The following is a 22,764-nucleotide window of genomic DNA, read 5'->3' as shown; positions in this document are numbered from 1 at the left end:
AGAAAGGAAAACTGATAGAGAGAAGAAGGAAGAGTCTGTAATTAAAAGGAAACTTTTTACTGTATTTATTATCAGCATCGTTTTAAAATTAACCATGGAAAAAAATTTTTGGCTGACATAAATGAACATTACTTCAGTAAGCCACTGGAGTTATATTTTTATACTGATTGAAATATGGCCTTAGACTCAACAGGCCTCAGAGGACAGCTTAGTAAAACCACTGGAAGAACTTAAATCTCAGCAATAGTAGTGATATATCTGAGAATTATAAGATGACCTAAACCTGTTGATTAAAGAAATTGAAAGCTCTTATCCAAAGCACAAGAAGCAAGAACTAATATGCTGAGCTGTTCCGTTAAGGTTGCACTAACGCGTAAGCATCCGTAATTTTGCCAATCTGTGTTGTCATCGCATAACTATATTATGCGATTCTCCAGAAGGCACATGGAAAATAAGAAAACGTTACTCCTTGTCCAAAGTGACACCTAGAGAACCAGTTCTCTTGTCATTGAGTTACTGGACGGGATGCTCACGAACCTGCTTTACTGGCTTTAGGTAGCACTGAGCTCAGCACGCTTTCCGTTCGCTTCAAGCACCATACCACAGCTAAAGAAAATTATAAATGCCCATGCTAAAAGGAAACCATCTTTTAAAGCTCTTTGAGAAGCTGGGATCTCATTTATATTTGCATATTCTAACTCCTATAATATATATATGTGAAATAAAGTAGCATACATTCACCAGGAAAATATAAAATGTAAATATATATATATATAAGGAAGAGACTCACAGCACCCTGAAGATATATGCAGTATTGGAACCAGCACGAGATGAGCCTAATTTAAAGAGAGCTGTTGACAAGCTGTATTTTCCTGTCTACTTAAGCCATGGGCACCATAGGATAAGGCAGGGGTTTAACAGCTGGAAAGGTGGTAGCTGGCATAGCACTGAGGACTGCTACACTTCAGTATGGAAAGAAAGTATATGCAGCTTGTGGGCTGCTGAGAAATCAGAAACCTTCTAGTTCCACCACAACTGGCAGTTTTACTTACAGCCCTAAGCAGACGGATGATCTTCATGCTTTTCTTTTTGTATAAGAAAGACCCCAACAGTTTCGGTCCTAGCAGGAGCAGCTCAGCACCTCCCCTCCTGCCAATGCCCCTCAGGAGCCGTCTGCAGCGTAGCCCACACTAGGAAAACACAGGCACTGGTTGGCACAGAACTGACACAAACCCCTCAGATTTAATGCTTTCTCCAGAAAACTGTGAAAATTCTAAAGGCTGGTATTTTTCTTCAGTTGTAAGAAGAGAGCCACATTGCTCACCTGGATATTTACTGTTATTACCCCAGTAGAACTCTATTGCATTTGAAAATCATCAGCTTCTTTTGCCTCCTGGCTAAACTCTATTTTTATATTAGAACTGTATATAGAGGAGAAAACCATTTGTTTTGAAGCATAAAAAGCAGTAAACAGGTTTGCAAGTCAGTTAAACCGTGAAAGCAGAGCTAAGGTATCTGTCAGCCCTAACAAAGAATCTGTTGCTCACAAGCGCTCGTATTCTAAACCGTAATGTTACTCTGTCAGACACGACCAGATAAAAATGGATCTAAGAATTTAAAAGGAGAAAACAAATGCTAAGAGAGATGCCACATTCCTTAATTGTGCCATGCACCAAAGCTACACAGCCGCATTTCTTGTGTCCCCAGGAACCCCCCATACACCTGCAGCTCTTATTTAGTTGCTTTAGCCACAAATGGAGCCTGGGGTGAACGCTGGTGAGGCCAAACACCGCACTTCACCCCATGCAGTGTCCCTCCCTTGCTGTGCCACCTGTGCTGCGCTTAACATCTAATCAGGCACTACTCTGACATTCAAAACAGTAATTTCTGTCAAAGAGAAGGTGGCTGAGGCAAAACCTAAAGCAAAGACTGGAAGCATGGCGACAAATACCTTAACTTCAGAGAAAGCTCTTTTGGGTTCAGCCTGTTTCCCTGGAAACACGTTTGGAGAAGTATTCAGCAGCAATTAGGTCAGGGACTGATGTATGTGCAGAAGTTCCCCGTCAGGAAGGCAGATAAGGTGCTCGGACTAGAGGCCTGTTCTAGCAGCCATGCGGAGTGGGGATGGATAAGGGCATGAAAACCTGCCAAAGCCCCTCCAAATGAAGCAGTTCCTCACCAAGTGCTATGAAACTCGTCATGCCGTTAGCCTGCACTGTCAGCAAACACCTTCATGACTCAGAGGGCTGCAGCCCAGCTACTTTAAAGGCACCGCTAAACCTATAAATGCATTCCTGCTTTATTAACATAATATTACATTTGAAAGCAAGTAGCAAAGGTATTAAGCCACTCGAATGGCACTAACCTTCACACAACAATCCAATTTCAAAGGACATCACATATTTGAAGGCCAAATTGGTGGACTTAGGCAGAAAAGAGTTGAGAGCTCACCAGGTCTCAGAAAACCCAACCTTCACTGACCAGAGATTTTCTAGTTCCCTCCCAATAGAAAAGCCTCCCTATTTAGCTGGAAACAACTCTTTCTAGTTCATCTATCACCATATTTGCCTGAACACGTGCCAACAGAGAGGCCCAGACCTGGACCCAGTCACACTTGCTATGGTAGAGTTGTCTGGATGGCCTTCAGCACCTTTCCGTACATCAGCTGGTGGGACAGTTCAGAGGGCCGACGCCAGCCAAGCAGCAAGCACAGGCCCTCGCAACGCGGCGCGCAAGCACATCTACGCGGTGTGACACGAACCACCAAAACATCCTCCTCTTTCTTCTCCATGAAAATAATCCCATTTCTTCCATGCTTTTCAGGTCCTCTTTAAGGACCTGAAGGCTCTTTACGACCTTCAGCAGCTCCTTACCTACTCTGTTCTAACTTCAAAGGCTTGGCTAATGAGCACCTCATTTAACTACTGGCACTAATCTTACACATTGCTCTCTGTTCACCACTGTCAAGCTTGCAGTCTGTTTTTTAACCTTGGAAATGAAAGCATCCAGAAGGGCCATACATTGAGCTCACGCAGAAACGTCACCAAATTCATTTTCTAGGAAAGAACGCAGCTCTGCCAAAACCAGAACTTTTCATAACTTGGGTCAGTTTAGCCAAAAATTCAACTTAGAAAGACAGTAAGAACCTTTTGAATCTTCATATTACAAAATTTCAAATAAAGCATTCATGGCTTTCATTCAACATTTCTGGATAGTCGTATAGTGTAAAATGCAATAGTGAAAAACAGAAATAATAAAAACAACCCCACTAATTTTACCAAAATGAAATTCCTGATTAACTTTAGAAAAACTATCTCTAGGAGAAAACCAGACAATACGGAATGACCTAGGAGGAATGGGGCAGAGAAAGTTTTGCAATTTGACCAGGACAGGGACCATGGCTCCCCACCAAGGAGCCTGGTTTTTACTAGTCTTTCTTCTGCACATGAATAATCTCCAAGGAGCCTCCAATAGCAAGGATGGATCTGTATTCTGTTATACCAAAGTCTTCCCAGGTGACCTTTGGATACGTCCCTTCATTCGCGCCCTGTCCTCCCCTGCCACCGGGTAAAGGAGAGCATCAAGTTGCCCTTCAGGTGAGAGTGCAAGCACAGTGGCCAAGTAAATCCTGCAGGTCGTATAGAGATATTAAAAGAAACTAAGTCATTAGGGAGGACAGCCCAAGGCCGCAGCGAGAGCACAAGTGTATCAGAGAGGTATGGCACGCTGCAATGCAAATAAAGCAATTAGAAATCAAGGAATTATTAAAGACTTCATTTGTGTCGGATCTGAAACCACTAAGCATTATAACCGGCTTTAATTTGACATTTCTTTCTAGGGCATGGGACAGAAATTTAATTAAATCAATACATTTCTCCTCAATGTTAACTACTGCCTTTTTTCCCCCCCTCATATCTCTACTAGCTTCTTGACCATTATTAAACTCAGTAACTCAAATCAAATAAATGTGAAAACTTAAAGAAAATGTCTCTGATAAGCAGCTAATTATGCTGAAGGTTTTTCTTTCTCTTTTTTTAAGGGGTATTTTTATTTCAGAAGGGAAGATTTTAAAAGCTCCAACTTTAATTCTACTCAACATTAGCTCAACATTAAAAACAAGGGTTTTAGGGAATAAATAATTACAGAACAGATCTGCCAAATGGAAGACTAATTCACCATTTTCTTTTCTTGAGAAATACTTAACTTTCTTTGCAAAATTTACAGGCACAATTTGAAAACAAGTACAAGAAGGCCTGGACTGTTGTACATGAAGGTTTTGATGGACATATTAGAAGTTCTGAAGCTTAAAGGAAACCTGGAAAACAATGAAAAGGTTTTCTCCATGGGCAAATGCCTCTTACTACTGTTATTTTTTGACAGAAACACCTGTGAATAGAACACACTTCAATTTCCTGTTTCTAATTTTAAGGGTTTTTTTTTTCCCCACTTTTTTTTCCCCAAATAAGCCAATTCCTCAGGGAAGGGAAGAAAGGCAAAAACAGCCTTGTTGCTTACTTGGAAGAGAATGAAGTGAGATGGGCTCCTTGCTGCTCTTGCAGGCATGAAATACAAGATCTCCTTACAAGGACTGACTTGGCCTTCAGAAGCGCCCTGCCTGAAAGCAGGGATGCAAAAGGAGGGTTCTCCTGCTAGCAGCACGAAAACCAAACAGCTGCAGGGAAAACTTAGGGCCCTCAGCCCTGACAGGAGCATGGTGGCTTTTTGGTGGTGGTGTTTTTAACAGCCACTTGCAGAACCACTCGCTAGTTTTGCATTTGTCCTGTTCAAGAGAAAGTAGCCAGCTCGCCTGTGAAAGACAACAAGCGGCACCAGTCAGGCCTGTGGTCCAGCAGGTATTCACAGGAATTTACATTACTGCATGCCAGCAGCAGAAGATTAGTAAAAGAAAAACCATGCTGGGCCAGAGGCATTCAAGTAGGCTGGCTAGTGTCTCTAATGCCCTACTGAAAATTAAAAAGCTTATCGCTGCTATAGTAATGCTACTGCCTTCTGTGAAAGACAATTTCTTTCTTATTAAAGGAAAGCTATACATATGGCATATAGATATGAAAAGTAACCAATGTATGTGATTGTTATTTTTGCTTCTCTCAGATGTGGTTACAGGTTAGAGAATTTAGTTAAAATTTAGACCGTCAGAATGTATTAGGAGGAACTAGAAATGTGAATAATTTATTTGCAATGTCAACAACACTTTACAGTAAAAATTCCATTTTTTTTCCAACACACACTGGCCAGAAAGTGTTGAAATTGAAGCAAAACCTTGTCTTCCTTTAACAGATGTCAGAGAGAAAATAAAGTAGAAATAAAAACTGGCAAAGGACTTGCAAGCTACTTTGTTATATCTGTACAAAGAAGGCAGTGATACTATCTTTTTCCCATATAACATTATGGATGAATAGAAGGTTTCCTCCACTAACTTTATACTTCGTAACTTATAACTTACTTTATAACTTATACTTTAAAAATATAAATCTATAGAGCCTATAAACTCCAGAATGCCCTAAAATCTAATACAGCAGAATTGACTGAACACTGGTGTACAGTCCAGGAGAGGTAAACACAGTGAAAAACCTAAGTGTTTTAAGATAAGCCCAGGCATTAAGAAAACTAATAAAAAATAAGCAAGAACATTGCAAAGCTTATAATTATTCTGAAGGAGAGCCAAATCTTAAATGATTTCAGCAATATCAGGACACCCAGCCCCAAGCCCTAATGCAAACACTGCTGTCAGTAGGATTCAGACCACTGAATGTCCACAAGCATTGACTTTGGAGCCTCAAGAACGTTAAAAATAAAATAATGGTAAAATAAACCTGACTGCAGCCACTCCTGATAACACATACCAATCTGTAATACCACACTTTCATCAGCTTTGGCACTTCACTGCAAATGAAATTTATCCTCATGTTTCTGAAACTTGTATCATTTCATATCTCCACAAACTCCAATGCTCTGTTATTTGAACAAAAAATATGGAGAATATGATCCTTGACATATTAATTAAAACTTATTATAGAAGTCAATAGCAAGCAATCAAGTACAAGCTGTCTCCCTAATTTTAACCTGCAGTACAACTGTTGTCATGAATTCAGATAACCATGGAGAATAATCCTTCACAGCTAAGATGAATTGAACCAAAAAAATCTGAGGCTGACACCTAATTAAGATATACTACCATCTAATGAAGAAAGTTTTTCATCTATTACTGTGTGTTACACTGGTTCAGGGCTATATTTATAAGGCCATTAAAAATCTACCTGAAGGTAAGGTTAATCTTTAAATTTGACAGATAACGGCAGCTTTTTCTCACTAAGCAGAGAAGTGACTATTTTATTTCTTTATGATCTAATGACCATTCTGTTTAATCTTAATGGGTTTGAGATGAACAGGAAAATATGCTTGGGGAAATAGTAACACATCAAATACGGAGGGTAAGAAAGTATTTTTAAAAAGTAGCAGTAATCTACGGTTAATGAATATCTCAATAAGCACTCCTAGCCACAGGGACAGTTAAAAAAGATGCATTAAAAATCTATTCAGATTCTGCTTATTATAGATACATTCTGCTCAGCTCTTAAGTAACACAGCAACCATGTAATTAACTTTTCAGAAGGGAAGCATTTAAAACAGTTGAGTATCTATGGACCACAGCGGGCTATTTCCTTACGCCGTTCAGCGATAAGGGATTCTTCCATCTGTTTTCTTTACAGGGGCTGCAGAGCTGCCGCCGTTTGCACCCCCGCCCCTGAAGGCACCGCGATGAGGCACCACGAAGCAGAACCACATCCCCCCCAGGGGCTCTCTGGGGCTCAGGGCTGCTGCCCGGAGCCTCGTCCCCCAGCACCGAGTGGTCCCCGTGCAGCGGCGACGGCGCGGGCTCCGCACAAGCCCTTGCGAGGCAGCTAATGACATCTTCCCAAAGGGCTCACCCGCCACCACGCACTGACAGCAGAGCGCTAGGAGGAGGGCTAACACCAGCAGCACAAAAAGCAAGGCATTTTGGAAGACTTTCAGATTAACAAAGGATGTCTAGCAACACGGCCTGGGATAAAGGGACTTCCAAGTTACTTTTACACTGTACTGAAGCGCTAAAATCACTGCACAGTGCCCTAATGAGTGAGCTTACTAAAGGCAGAAGCAGCTACTTCCTTGCCCTAACATTAATTTGCTGTAATCTAAGCAGTTAGAAAAGAGGTAGTATAACTCTTTTTAATACTAACCTTTCAACCATTATAGAAACTAAAAGCAGGCAGGAGTTCTGAGTAGTTTTTCAAGATTTAACATTTGAATTTGCTGATGAACTATTTTATTAAGGGTCTATCTTCTGGAGAAAAAAAAAAAAAAAAGAACAAAAAACCAAAACACTATCCTGTGTGGATTTTTTTGTTTGTTCGCTCAAAGAAAATCTGATTTTCGGATTTCATTAAAATGTTGTATCTCTTCTCATGTTACATTAGAAACATAGGAAATATGGAAGAAAATGACAACTAAGGCAAATTAGTTAGACAACTTAGACTCTCAGGTACGCAGACGATGGAAGCCTCCACTTACTGTTTGCTGTTTCGCACCATCCCCTCCGCTGGCTTTTGCTCTGCAGCATGACTGTGTCAGTGGTGGTAAATCACAAACGTCGGCAGGAAATGTGTATCCACCAGTGCAAGACTGCAGGGTGGCAAACAAGTTCCTAGACAGCAGGATCGTTTAACAGCAGAAAGGACACGCATTTCTCTGTGCCCTACCGTCTGGCCTAGCTCTGCACATACCTAGTACAAAGAGAAATGGAAAAAAACAAAGCCCAAAGACCAATGGTGACTGCATTGTTTCACCCTGCTCACAAATAGACTGAGTTTCCAGTAACATTTTCCTACTTTTATTACTAAAACTCAGCAACTTGGAGAAAAAAAAAAAGTATGAAAAATACCGTTAAGCTAGTCTTACTTTGCTAAAGCTTTGACCCAAAGCAATGTGACATATGCTGGGTGTCCCAAGACAAGGAGGTCACCAGTCACCAGAAGAAGTTTTCCCCAGAATGCTCTGCAGGGTCTCCTGGGCCCCCAGCAGGAACACCAGCGACGCAGCCTTCTGCCAGGCAGAACCGTGTCCCTCAGAGTGACACACGTTTGGCAATATTTACAGGACACATTTTCACCAACACAGCTTTTGCTGACTGAAACAGAAGTGAGCATTTACTAGAAAAAGAGATTTTATTTTTCTGCCTTCACAGCAGAGTCTTTAATTCCTTTTTGGTATCTCAAAGTCAACACTCCTCACGTTTAGTTATTTTTACAGGCAAGCACGACTGCTTAACAGCTGCACAAACAGCCCGAGCCTTCGCGGAAGCGCCGCAGCTGGAGAGCGCTACGCGGGCCCGAGGAAGCCATCCACGGCCTCGCTGACGGGCACGCGGCCCGCGCGGCATGGGGGAGCCTGCGGCAGTAACGCTCACTGGAGAGAAGCAAAATTTGGCTTTTCTGCAAGCGCCTCAGAAGAATACGAGTTGATAGAAACACAGACTGTTTGTTGTCACATCACAGAAATTAATTTTATCTTTCTTGTTCTCCTTTCTTGATATATAAACTTGCCTTTCCTTTCTAAAATGTGGCTTCTAAGCACTAGCCTCTGAAATCCTTAGCAGTAAAGTATCAGACAAAAATAACTATTACTATACAGTAACAGTTTCTGAAAAGGGCCGTTTTTTAAATATGTGTCTTTTCAAAATGAATTCTGTAGTTTGACCTACCTTGACACTGTGCTTGCAACAACTAGTCATATGCTGAGAAGACAAAAACAGCATAGCATTCAGCACCAGCTGGGTTTCTTATTGGAAAAGTAAACCTTTATTATCACCAAGTATTTAAAAAGAATGCAATTGGGATGACAGGATTTTTTTTAAGATATTCTAAAGCTGCATCCACTGTAACTCATTTACAGAGTGCTACTGCAGTTTATTAGTGTCGCCCCAGAACTAGTGCTCTGAATCCCATCGCCCCGCTTATTCACCGGTAGGTAAAACTTCCCAAAATAAGTAGATGGCAATTCCTTTTTGCACAAATACTTCATAAACTAACAGGCAGGAAACAGGCATTTCAAAACTTCTAATAACTAAAAATGTCAGAGATTTTGCATTATTAGATAAGGAATCTTTTCCAAAAACAAAGAATGGAAATCTACTGCTCAGCATTTGACAACAGCATACAGAGTACCATAAATCACAGGGGAGGACAATGCGTGGTAGGCACTAATTCATGTTCTAACAGACCAAACAAATGTTCAGATATGAATACACAATCAGCAGCCTGATCAATCCAGAAAGAAAGTAAATGCAGCATTAAAATTAAGCATTCAGGCTGTAACTACAAGCATGCTAGCACAGTATTCTGCTAGTTCACTATTAGAGTTGAAAATATATTCTAAAATTTAAGGGCTTTGCACTGAATCTAAAGGTCCAGTTCACACTTTTGGGCTATTAGTAGTAATGCTGGCTGTACCCTTCACACCAGAGCTTTAGGTACGGCCTAGCCGAGATGGACATTCACTTTGATCAGGGTCGTGTCTGGCTACTTGTGCAACAGGAGCAGTAAAGAGATGCTAATAGTGGCACATGGCAAATTAGTGCTTACATGCTCTGCTCTCCACCCGCAAGGAAGCCCAAGCCATCACACCTCCACGCAGTTCGCCATCAGGACAAGCTATTTCAAACCAACACAGCTCTAGACTAACTAACAGCCCGGTTACCTCTGCAGTTGGGACAGCTTCCAAGGGCCCGTGCTCCGTGGAGAGGCCTCCGTGGCTCCGTGAGGAGCTTGAGCTCTTCAACCAAATGCCCAAGTGCAACCCACCTCATCCTATCCGCTCAGGTAATTTTATCTTGCACAAGTACAAAATAGCAGATAAATCAAAAAAGCAAAATTTTGAGCCTTTTTGGGGAAAACCTGACACCACCTCACCCATGAGCTATAGCAAGAGGGAATGAAATGCCCCATGGACCTCTCACGCTTCAGGTGTGGGGCAGGTGTTCTGCGTCAGGCACTTACCAGTTCATTAAGGGCTGCCCTGCCATTTCTCAGAAAAGAGTCACTCCAACAACAAAAGTACTTTCATTTTGACCCTCTCTTTTCAACTTTTATAAAGTAGCTACATTAAAAAAAGAAATCAAAATCAGAACTACTTTATAAAAACAAATCAGTTATAACAACTATGTATTTTCTTTGGCAGGAAGGTTAACCTGTAACCAATGTCATTTAGCAACAAAGCTGAGAACACAAGTCATATTTCCTGGAGACAGTGAAAAGGTACCAAATACAGTATTATTCATCCTGGTTTTCAAAAATGTTCGTGATAAAATGACTTAAAATAACAAGGCCAAAACAAATCTGTTCTCTTAGGCCCCGAGACATTTAAATTAAACGACAATAAGACAGTATCTTCCCACCATCTTATCTGCCCATGGTGTAACATTTAGTGTTACGTTTACACTCTTGGCTCATATTCTACCTCCAGAGCAACCAAAGCACGAGTCCAGCTTAAGCGTATTTTTAAAACATGGAAAAGATCAAATAAACTTAGTAAAAATGCTATGGTATATACTGGTACACTGCACTGAGCTCGCCTGTATCCAATTATAACACCAACTCACTGCCTGGATAAGACTGTTGGGAGAATTAATGCAGGTCTGCTGTAGCCAAATAGATCTGATACTGAAATCACCTGCTACATTCACTAATTTCACCTGGCATCTCAGCAGCTCCTGAGACAGTTGCCAGCCAGCTGGTTTATGCACCCCTGCTCCACATTCCCCTTCACACTCTATAAATACAGCCCCTTTTTGCAAGCCTGTGCCACTTGCTCCAAGGCAGAGGGCACGCTGTTTGGAAAGTAGAGAAACAGGGTTTGCCTTCTTTTTCCACATTCTCCTTAAAGTCATCCATGCTCAGATTAATCTTCCACAGTTCTCCCTCCACTTTAATTTCATTCCACACCTTCCCCAGGCCCTTGCTGCTTCCAGAGCAAGTCAGAATCAGGACCTACTTCCTATGTCCACATATGACAAGTTTTATTGAAGGAGGAAAAGGATGATAGTGGATCTGTCATGTCTCCCCCCTCACCTTCTATAACCTGAAAAAAATCATTAAAAAAAAAAAAGCTTGTGATTTATAAATAATGGCTAAAAGCAAAGACAGCAATTTATGTATTTGCACAATAAAAAGCAACAGGTGTTCATTCTACAGGTCTAAATGTTTTCCTTAGTTCATCTTCCAAATGGGAGAACTGGCTTTTTCCTGAAATTAGTAGCCAAAAAGAGCTTCAGCCATAGCTAGCTTACTCAGAAATAACTAACCTCACTCAAATTCCCTGCAGCACCCCAAGAAGACAAATTGTGTTTCTTGGATGTTACCTGCACTGCACCTGGTCCACACAGCAAAATATCCTCACGCCTGCCTTAAAGGTCACAGTACTGCAGTGCCCTTTCCATAGAGATGCAATTGCATTTGGGCCCTGAACTTCTCACTTCAGTGTGTTCAGACACTCGACAAGCTAAAATTTTCTGCAGGAAGTGCTCATTAAATGGAAGTTCAGTGGAAAATGTTTGAATCTCTAGCACTTAATCTATTTACATACCACCTTTTGAGTTCTCTGCGGGGTCATTAACTCAATGAAAATGCTGATCTTTTTCCAGAGGAAGTGGTAGCTCCGCTCTGCAAGATAGACAGCCGTGTATAGCCGGGGAGGAGGAGGAGGAAGGGGGCTGGCCTTTCCACGAGCCCCTCTGGCTGCCAGAGGGGCGAGGGATGGAGGTGCCAGTAACAACTGTGCATTGGATCAGCTCTTTTATTTTTTTCACTTATTTAATCAGTTTGGGGGCAAAACAGGAAAGAGGAAGCAGACGGAGATTCCAGTCAACCAGACCTGTCTAACTTTTCTTACTTGACTGTAAGTTACAACCTAGACAAACTACTTGAAAGTCAGATATCTGAATCAATTTTTTCTAAGATGATGTGCAGTAAATGCTCTTCTACCCTTAGCCATAAACCCGACTCATCAAGTTTTATTAGTGCAACTGTGTGCATTTTTCCTACTTAACAACAGTGATCATCTCAATTTCCTGTAACAGCATTTCTAACTTGGATCAATCTGCGGCAAATCACAAATAAGGTGCTCACAAGAAAGAGCTGTAAATACTAAAAACACCATTCAAACTAGGTGTCGCCACACTGAGAAGGAATAAGAAACATTGCTTACCATCTTCAGGATGCTCCTGTAACAAATTTTAAGTGTCTTCATGATTGAGACAGGAAAGATGAATTTTTCTGTTATATCTGATTTCTGCTTTGCCTGACACAAAGATCTTGGAAGTCCAAAATACTACTTGTCCTTTTACAGACTAAAGGTTTGCTAGAGTCACAACGAACACAGCAGCTTTCCGTACCTGCCCGACTGAAAATCAGACACCATAGTTGGGTGCTTGGGCATTTCCAACGACAAATCAGTCGCTATCCTAGAAGGCAGGATAGGATCTAGATCTTATAGGATGCATATATAGATGCAGATATATATGATATATGGGATGCATTTTTTATGGTATGTACTGCTCATTTTTGAGAATTTGCACCTACTTGCTGTCGAATTTCTTCTTCCATCTTTACCGGGGACCCCAACTCTGCAACTTGTTTGACACCCTCACTAGCATATCCTCCATATTCCCAAAGGATGTAGTTCTTGGAGTGGGAACCACCGATGATTGCTGACCAATGATTGGTTCGTCCTTTCAAGAAGGAAAAATAGAAAAAAAAAGGTTAGAGTTGATGGCCATCCCAGCTTTTGTAACATCAACTCTCGTGACCACCAAAACTACCTCAAAGCAAAATTCTTAGACTTCTTAAGGTGGAAGTTTTGAGGTGCCCAGTCTTAATGAGGATTGAGAATTTTCATGTGTTGCCTGCCACCAGGTCTCACTAAAACAGTTGCCATATTTTTTAGTAATAAAACTAAACCATTTAACTACATAGTAAATAGTAGATGTAAGAACAAAACACAGAAATGGTGAGAAAGATTGTATTTCAACTGAATATGCAGCTCCCCCCACCCACACACACTGTTTTCAAGCAGCAGCACACTAAGGTTTGCATTTGCATGATGACAGCAAGGAGATACAAAGGGCTTAAAGCCAGAAAACAACTGGTATTCTCTCTGCTTCTACATATTCAAATTTTATACACACCAACCAAACTGCATCTATGTTCTTTTTTTTTTCCTCTTAATTTTTAGTAAGGTTTGCCTGTAATTTAGGAATGCAGCAAAGACACAAATTCTGATGTCTCTGCATTTCTTCAGAATTTCTTCAGTAAGGGTTTCTTGTCTGGATTTCTCATAGTGTTCCAGAGCCAGGGAAAAGCACTTCTAGTCTGGATGGTTATCTCACTGAATAGGTTTAAAGAAAATGTGTTACAGCAGTCCAATGGGATGGAAAAAGAGACCAGTACTGGATTTCATAAAAATGAATCTATGCTTGCATTTAAGTGTTAAATAAACAGCACTCTGGAAACATATGGGTGTAAAGGAAGGGGATGAGTGAATGAACTGCTCACAGAAGCAGACATCGTGCAAAGACTGCACGTGCGGGGGATAAGGGAGGCTGATGGAATGAGACAATGTTTAACATTTTTCTTTGTCACGCAGAAGAAAAAGAATAACAGAGCTGGAAAGTACAGTAAGCGAATGAAAAATGAATAATGAAGTAAACAAAAGCAATGTAAATTTAAGATGTGAAAGGTGACGCAACGAAACTGAAAAAGACAGCGTAGAGAATAGAACAAACTCAGATGTTTCCGACATAATCCCAGGAGCACAGAAAATAGATTAGAAATAAAAACAAACAGCAGTGGTATGGAAAAAGCCTAGAAAAATGCAGCAATCTTCTGATAAACAGATAAAAAGATATGGCCTAGCAACATAATGAACAGAGCCTGCACAGCTTCCCCAGCGCCTGACTTGCACCAAAACAAACCTGCTGTGCTCTGAGCAAGAGCTGACCTGAAATCTTCAGACCCCATACCAACTGCTCAGCACTTAAGCCCCAAAGAGAGGAAGAAAAAAAGTGTAAACCACCAAAACCACCCTACAATAATGTACTAGCTGGAGAGGCTGCAGTGTGAGAAGACTCTTCCTTAATCGAAGATCTAATAATGGCACCTTAAAAAGGCAGAGGCAGCTCGCCAAGCCGAAGTGGGGCCCTGCCGCTCAGCTCCAGCGAGCTCTGCCTGGGCTGCCCCTTGCTTCTCTCTAGCCCTCAGCTCTGTCCATCTCACAAGCGCCCAGGCACAGCCTGCACCAAAGGCAGTAACAGCTCTCGCCGAAAGGGAAGGTACCACAGAGCAAAAGCCTACCCCTAGGAACCAGAGAGCCTCGCATCTTCGGATATCATCTCATCCATAGGCAGTTGTCTTCAAACCTGATGCCCAATCTGAGCACAAACACCACTTGCAGGAATTTAGTATTAGTAGTACTGCATATATGTCACAATTTATGTCTCTGAGGCGTAAACAAGTAATATTTTGTATCACAGGACCAGCTCCAACCCCCAGACAGGTCCTAAAAGTACAATACTCACGTGGAAAATCTTTTGGATGTGTTTTTTCTGACCAATTTCCATAAAAAGTTAGCCTGTATTTGGCAGTTCCACAGGCACAACAATCTAGAATTGGTTTGTCGGTCACACCTTCTGAGGCCGAGTCTGAAAAGGCAGCAATAAAAGTTCAGACACATTGGATTCGACTTAAGCACATTTTGTTTTGGTTATCTATGATTTGGGGCTACATTAGAATAAACTGAATGGGCAAGATTATTCTTCAGAAAGTCTAGTATACATTTTCCATATTTCAAAAAGCAAAAAATTACAACATATGAGTTTCTCAGCTACTGTCATATACTTCACATTTATTATGTACAATTAAATGCTTTACTGGCACAAATTCAGCTTATTAAAAATGAAGGATAGCCTGGTAAGCACCTCAAAAAGGAAGTAGCTTTCTTGCTATTCTAAACGTTCAGGGAGAAGAAATAGGAATTATTCCTTAAAAATGATCTCTGCCCTTCTGTCCAAAGTTATTACTTTTCAAAGAAATTTAAGAAGTGTCTTCTGGAAAGAATTATATTTTGTGATGTGAAAGTTAAATCAAAAGTCGACACACACATACTGGTATCAAGGGAACGGGCTGTAGTTTAACTCTGTTAAACAGAGTTTAACGACAGATTCCTCCTCCTGTGAGAGTGGAGCATCTGCTCAAGGGAGACCCCCAACCACAGCATTTACAACTGTAGCATACACATATTTACTTAGGGACTAAGAAAAGGAGTAAGGGCCACTTTTCATATGACATTCATTTCTGATATGCTATGTATTACGAATTGATGAAGGATTTCATAAAGTCCTTGGAGAATTTTGCGACAACATTCCCCATAGTTTTCAAAGGCAATTTATAGTCCTAAGGTGCTTCAGAGAATTCCCTCACAAATATCTATATATTGCCATAACAACACTGGTTTTAAGAAGCCAGCATAAACACTACTGCAAAGGACACTAGGAAAAACAAGCAAATGAGATTATCTTAACTTCCTTCACTGAAACAGGCTTCCAGGGGAAGAGGAGTTTACATATGCAGAAACCTACAGACTCTCAATAGAAGACCATTCCACCCGTTACTAATGCCTCATGTGACTTTTAAAACCTCTGTTATGCATAGATTTAGGCAATAATGGCTGGAAGCAAAAGGTTTTCACACATATCATGGAAGAAGGCAAAAGGGTCCCATTTAGGGGAAAGCAAGGCAAAAAAGAATCACATGAACAGTGTACATGCTAAGGACATATACATGTTAATGTCAACTGAGTAGGAGATCACAAATTTGAAGGTGGCCGAGGGCCAAAGGTTGCTTTATTTCATCTTACCTTGTTCGCAAATTTTTTTGGTGAGGGAACCTTCATCTTGAAAATAAATTATGCGCTTCTGCACGATACTGGCTCTACAAAGAAAAAAAAAAGTTTAAGATGTGTTTAGTCCTTTAAAAAGAAGCTAATAAATCACAACCTAATAAAAGGACAGAAATGGACTAATAAAAATCTATGTATGTTAACATCTTCTGATACTACTGATAGCAAAGTATTGCAGTTGAATTTCATTACATTTTGTAGAAACACAAAGTGTTGTTACCTTTAGAGATCACAGTCCTATGGTAAGGGGCTGCACTTCTGAAGTGCATTGTTGCCAATTATGAAATATCTGAATCAAATCGCATATTGAAATACCAAAATTGCACTCAACCAAATAACAGCACAGCTGAAACAACCATCTATTTGTAGGAAATTTCGTAGCATTCTGAAGAGATAAACCCTTCTACAATAGCAGAGGTGTATAGTGCAAACTGCACGGTAATGGGCAAACATGTAGAGCAGAGGGGATCAACTGCATACAGAACTGGCATAAGCTGAAGTCTTTCAGAGCAATTTAGCAATTCCAAAAACAAGCCATGTTAAAATAAATTAAATCTGAATTACCAATTGAGACTTATGGATCAAACAAAATGCACATTTTTAAGACTCAGCTTATTTGGGGATTTGGAATATGAAAATGACACAGATAAAATCAGTTAGTGTGCATTTTTTCCCCACAGATGCTAATTGTAGAATCCCATCTGAAATAACTTTTTTTTTTTTTTTAAATCAAAGACCACCAAGTCAGTAAAAAAACAAACCCAAGTTCTTCCTTCAGCCTTGCATCATATCCACTGCACAGTAAAATCCAAAGCCAGAAATCTACCAGAAAAAATATATAACTGAACAAGTAAATTCGAGCAATTTTGAAGATTCGGGCCCCTTTGCATTGGAGATCTTAGAGGTATTTTCCAACCATGATGACTGTATGAGATGCTTATTTTTTAAAAGACGCTGTCCCTTTCACTCGTGAGCATATCCTGCCTGTCCTTCAGGGCCTACTCACTCCCCAGGACAAGATCCATTCCCTGCTGTGGAGTTAAAGGGGCTCCCAAGAGGCAGAGAGACTGTGCTGGCAAAAAACAGAAGCCGGGGTTTCGCTCAAGTGACAGCAGGGAAATCTGGACAGTTTCTTTAACTATTTGTTGCTCTTGATTGACTCTACTCTGCCTTTTCTGTATCTACTGTCATCAAGTACACAGACATCAGTGAACTGGCACAAAGAGTATGTATTAAAATATCTATTATCTCATCTAATAGCAAACTTTGTTTTGAAGGAAATCTGAAGAAGTATATTAAAATCAGAATAAAATCTTTTCCTTCCCCTGGATGATGACAGGCTGCAATGTTATTCCTCTGCCCATGCTGCAGTCCGCACCGTATGCGCTGCACAGCCGGGATTGCAAAGGCCCAGAACAGCCCCAAGGGCTTAGGCGACCCCTTGCAGGCCTCATTAAATTTAACTACTGTTTTAGAACATTTTATTAATGTTCTTTATATTAATATCATTACATTAATTTAACTCAAATGTAAATTTCATGCTCTTTCTCTAAGAAAAGAGGAGAAATTGGTTAAACTCAAAGAATGGGGGGGGGAGGGGGGGACCCATAAAAACATAGTTTGACTAGAGAAGAGCTCCCTGAGGAGAACAGCTTTGGGAGTTGCTACTCTTTGGTCTCCTATCAAACATTTGCACCATCACCACTCAGGTGCTACGAGCCTGAATTTAACACCCTGGCTCTTAACTGTTCTCTGATGACCTGAGCAAGATGACAGTCCATAAAACTCTAAACATCAAGGCCCAGATTCTTCCCTTACCTCAACTTTACATCAAATAATTATATCCATTTCCCTACACTCACTCCTCTTCATACTAGCCCAATAAGAATAAAAAAAAACTGTCCGTAAATGCTTAAAATTGTTAAGTGATGTGAATCCGTCTTTGACAACATCCCATTCCATAAAATTATCAAAAGCAAACTGCAATTCCCACATGCTCCCTTCACCAGAATGCAAGCTCACAGCTGCACGTAGGGGAATACTTCATTTCGCTCACAAAGTGCACAGGTTTGTGGCTCTTGGGATCAAAACCATGGCTTTAAAGGCTGATGGATGCTCCACTGCAGGTGAGAACCTTGCTGCAATAGTTCTGATTTTGACTAAAAAAAGTTGCCTTGAGCTTTGAGGCTTATAAAAGCAGAGTAAGAGTGGCTTATTTTTACAGAAAAAGCAGGCGGCTTTAAGAATTCACACAAGATACATCCACTTATTCTCCAGAACTCCTTTCTTGCGCTTCTCACCTGAAGTGCTGTCTGAACTTAAAGAGGAGATTCAGATGTTTTCCCCCTAGGTGTCTAAAGCTTTAGTAGATTTCCTTAAACTGACTTCTTTCAGTGACTATCAAGAAAATCAACTCATCAAAAGAGAAGAAAAGCCAGCCCTCCCCCCGACACATCACAGCATATTATGCAATAAAAAAGAAAAATTACTTCAAAATCTGTTTGAGTTTCGTTACCTTCAAAATGATGCTTTGAGACATGTGTTAAAGCTTTTGCCTCAGCATTTTAAAAGGAAGGAAATCATATATGCTACAACCAAACTCATTTCCTTTTTCATATATCTAGTAGCACCCATCTTTATTAGAAAAACATCAATTGAAAGATCCTAAAAATGCTGTTTATTATTCTTTCTGTTTTGCAGTTCTCAGCAAAATGAAGGAATGTCAGGCGGCTCCTGCAACATTTGGCTTGGCAATACAGGTCAGCAATGCCAACAGGTCGGGTACCAAGTCAGCTGGAGCCCCTGTGCCATCTTGGTTTGCTTGGTTACAAGTTACCCCAGGGACTATGAGTATTTTTATTTTTTTCTTCCACAGAAACAGTTTTAGATCATCTTTCTTACTCCTTTTGTCAAATCACAGCATCAACAAAAATACTCTTTTACCTTCAAGCACTGTGTGTGGGTGTAACGATGTGACAAAAGAAGTAAGGAAGAGTATCTTTAAGAATTGCTTCTATGACATTTTTTAAGACTATATCAAAACCCTGAAGTACAATAATGGAGTTACAGTTTAGTAAAAGAGATTTTGCCAGAGCAGGTGCAGATACTGTGAGCTGGAAAGCTTGTCCTCTTTCTTCCACTTCTATCAGCTACGGAAAAATGAAAAGCTCCAACTACCCTAGAGTTTAACTCTGTCATGAGCAGGGGTCAGTACAATTAAAAACTTGTCTAAAATTCTTTCTTTCTTGATACCGAACTTCGGTTCCTAACACAGTTTTGTTTCTTTTTTTTCAAGTCTGCTGGTAACAGGGCTTGGGCCCACCATTCTGCCTTGTGCTGGTAACATGGCTTGGGCCCACCATCCAGCCTTGATCCTCCCCACTGCTTAAATCAGAGCGACATTGATGCCAAGCTCCACAGCCTTGCCATGCTGACCGCCTTTTCTCCAACAGGTTAGTCAGCTGGAAGCACTAAAAGCTGCTCGCTCACAGCTCAGCACATCCATACCCACCAGTATGTTCTTCCTCAGTTTTACTCCTAAAGCCTTTTCGCCAGTCCTGTCAGAAAATAACACTGAGCAAAACTCCACTTGAAGAGCAAAGTACTCCAATTTGTCTCATAAAGCATGACCAGAGCTGGAACATTTGCCTATCATACTAATATCATACTCAGTTCCACCATCGCAGGCATGCAGAGCAGCTCACTGATTTCAGGACTAAACTGGACATCATATATAATAGAAGAAAAAACTCTAAGGAAAAACACAATTATATATGCTGCTATGTTGTATTTGTCCTCAGAAAATCTCTCTGTTCTTTGCCTGAATGGTCACAAGGCATAAATATTAAATTTAAAATCTTCAGGTAGAAATACTCTGACAGGATCCTTTCTGACATATACAGCACACACCTCTTACTTGCGACAAACAAAAACACAGGAAAAATTTAAAAAATGAGTGAGTTTGCCTTGGCCTCTTGAGCAAATTTCAGGTTCCTTAACCCCCACTACTACTTGTGGGCTAAGTTATCCTCACCAGGTATTTTGCTAGCCAAATTTTTTGTCCTAAGCAGCATCTCCCTGGATTTCAACACTAAACTTCACAAATTACACTGTACGAGGAGTTAGAAAAAGCCAGACAGCCGTGCTTGGAGGACCCATTCCCTCCTCTGCTCTAATTGCATGCAGTACATGGGAATGCCAGACTATGAGGGGTGGGAGCACAGCTTCGAGCCAGCGAGGCTGGAGGTGCAGCCGGGCGCTGCCAGAAGCCCTTGCAGAAAGATTATAGACCTCAGATCCCCAAAACAGGCTGTGGTAACAAACACCGCCAGGGAGTGACTGACTCTGAAGAGTGAGCACAAGCCTTTCCTAAAAAAAAAACATGCAGCAGACCAATGATAGGGGGAAAAATAGATTTCAAGAAGCCTTCGGCCTCCATGGGACTCCTAAAGTCTTACTGACCCAAATAAACCTCATAATTTGGTGGGGCAGTGAGTACAACTATGAGGGACTGAGCAAAAGCTGCACTGTCTGCATCACCCTCAGTCATCAGGTCAAGCAGAGCACACGAACAGAACTATTACAGCAGGACTGTGCAAAGCGGTGAGTAGTAAGGGAAAGGCCTGGGGTGATGCATTACCCTCAGTACTAGCTACTTTAGGGAGCAGGCCAGGAGGAGGAACTGGAAGCCAGCAAGTGCTTAACTTCATCAGAAACTCCTACTTTGAAGATGTTGTCGCATCACTGAGATTCACCAAGAGCAATTTAAGATATAGAAAAACACAGAGCAATGGATTAAACAAAGATAAGCAGGGGCCCTGCTTCAGATATATTTATAGAAAATAGTTAACTAAATTGCATATTTGAGATTGATACCCAAGCAGCACAATTTAAACTTTTACAGTAGTTGGTTCATTTTTCTAAAATGAAGCAAAAAGATAACAAATCTCTTGATCTTTAAGACAAAATACAAGGCTTACACACCTGATGTTGCTTTTCATAGCTGGCAGTCATTTGCACACACCAAACATTTACAGAGCAAAAGAGATACAGAAACAACACACACTCTGAAAATAAAAAACAACTGATGGTGAGGGGTTTAGAAAACCTCCAGGTGCCCTGCAATCTTATGCTCCTGCTGTCTGTGTGACAATACCCTCCCGCGACTGTCCTGCCGCCTTTGCTGCCACTGAAATCAAGCACCAACTTTTACTTCACTTAACTGAAAGAGAATCAATGAGAGCCTTAATTTCTCCTGATGCACAAGTAGCCTCTGGAAAACTAAATAAAAAATAATAATAAAAAACACCAGGACTCAAAACTTGCCAAGCCATTTTTTCTTCTGATAAAGGTAAACCATAAAACACATCTCCAAGTATATTGAAATCTGCCTGCTGTTCACGAGTTTATTTTATTTACTACTCTGACCGTTCTTAGTACTTCTTAGGTAGAACTATAGGTGGTAGAAATATAGGCCACTACGTTAAAACTAGCAAGAATAAAGAACAGTCTTTATCAGTTTATTAAAGATAATGCTGTGTTTATGATTCATTCAAGTAAATAAGATAAATGCCTGTTTATTAGTGTTTATTGCCTAAAGTAACATGAAAATTTCCTCATGAACTGTCAGAAATGATGGTACTTCAAATATATAGCATCATACACACCGTATGTGTATTCTATTCTGTGCATGAATTACCCATCCCGTCATGTATTTGTTTTAGCAAACAATTGCAAGGCATTCGCATCACAAGGCACCGATTTCCCATGTATGGAACCAGTGTATGCTCCATCTTCAGCAAAATATATGAAAAAACCATTACAATAGGCAACTTAAGGGAGCTGTTTGTACGTATGTGGCTGAACAGTGAGCAAGCCAAGGTCAAGCCCATCGCCCTCATAACGAACAGAGCTGGTTCCTCCTTGAGACGCAGGCGTCCAGGTCCACAAACCTATTTGCTCTGCAGCAAATGAAAACCCAGAAACTATTAAAGAAATCAAGTGTGTTTTCTGATGCATCGCAAGGCTGTAAAGCGCATTCTGCTGGAGCACTGAACTCGCTGAGGAACAACCCCATTTCTCGGGGTGAGCGGTGCAGAAAGCGAGCCCGCTGCTGCTCAGACAGCAAAGACACCTAATGCATATCCAATGAGGCAGAGAAGATTGAAAAAGCAGGTAGCTAATTGTAGCAAGGAAATGAAAGGAATTGTCCTCTCTCCAATTCTCCAATTGTTGGTTGAACATTTTGTTTCGATACTGTCATAAATCTCTTCCAAAAAAAAAAAAAAAAAAAAAAAGAACACACACACACACAAAAAACAGATAAGCAGAAAGACATCGCCAGCCAAACGAATAGCCAGTTTACACAAACACCATTTCCTTTCTAGGTGATTTTTTTCCTTCTCTCATTTCTAAAAACGTTCAGTAACACCACATGCAGCTTTAAGGAAGCAAATTGAAATTAGTTCTGTAGTGTTCCTATGAACAAAGACTCAAGATAAACTCCACGTTCAGCTTCTGAGACTCTTATTTATTTAATACCTTGCTCTGGGAGTGTTTCCAGTTAATATATTTAAATCCACAAGAGAAGTTAAACTCCATACAAGTAAGGAGAGTAGAATCCGACTCTTTGTTAATTCAGTCATTTGCTTTTCAACCTGAAATAGAGCTGCGCTAGAAATTTTAACTATCAAATGTGCTTTGCAGAGATTTTCATGGCCATGAAGCAAGTATTGAACTCAGCAAGCTAGGAAAATT

At 40.7% G+C, this 22,764-nt stretch overlaps 1 protein-coding gene across 1 annotated transcript in view; it reads right to left on the bottom strand.

The window, feature by feature from the left end:
* The window catches only part of SPON1 (spondin 1), a 100,634-nt gene that overhangs the window by 49,851 nt on the left and 28,019 nt on the right, over positions 1–22,764 (bottom strand). Inside the window, exons 4-6 of the mRNA XM_088525903.1 lie at positions 15,967–16,040; positions 14,630–14,752; positions 12,636–12,784 (exon numbers count right to left, since the gene is read on the bottom strand). Coding sequence (XP_088382029.1) covers positions 12,636–12,784; positions 14,630–14,752; positions 15,967–16,040 — 346 coding nt within the window. The remainder of the gene's footprint in view (positions 1–12,635; positions 12,785–14,629; positions 14,753–15,966; positions 16,041–22,764) is intronic.

Source organism: Tinamus guttatus, unplaced genomic scaffold (assembly GCF_059628265.1).
Source record: "Tinamus guttatus ecotype Peru unplaced genomic scaffold, ASM5962826v1 Tinamus_guttatus_pri_ptg000240l, whole genome shotgun sequence".
Lineage (NCBI taxonomy): Eukaryota > Metazoa > Chordata > Aves > Tinamiformes > Tinamidae > Tinamus > Tinamus guttatus.
Note: the sequence above shows the minus strand (reverse complement) of the source record. Positions and strands in the feature narration are given on the sequence as shown.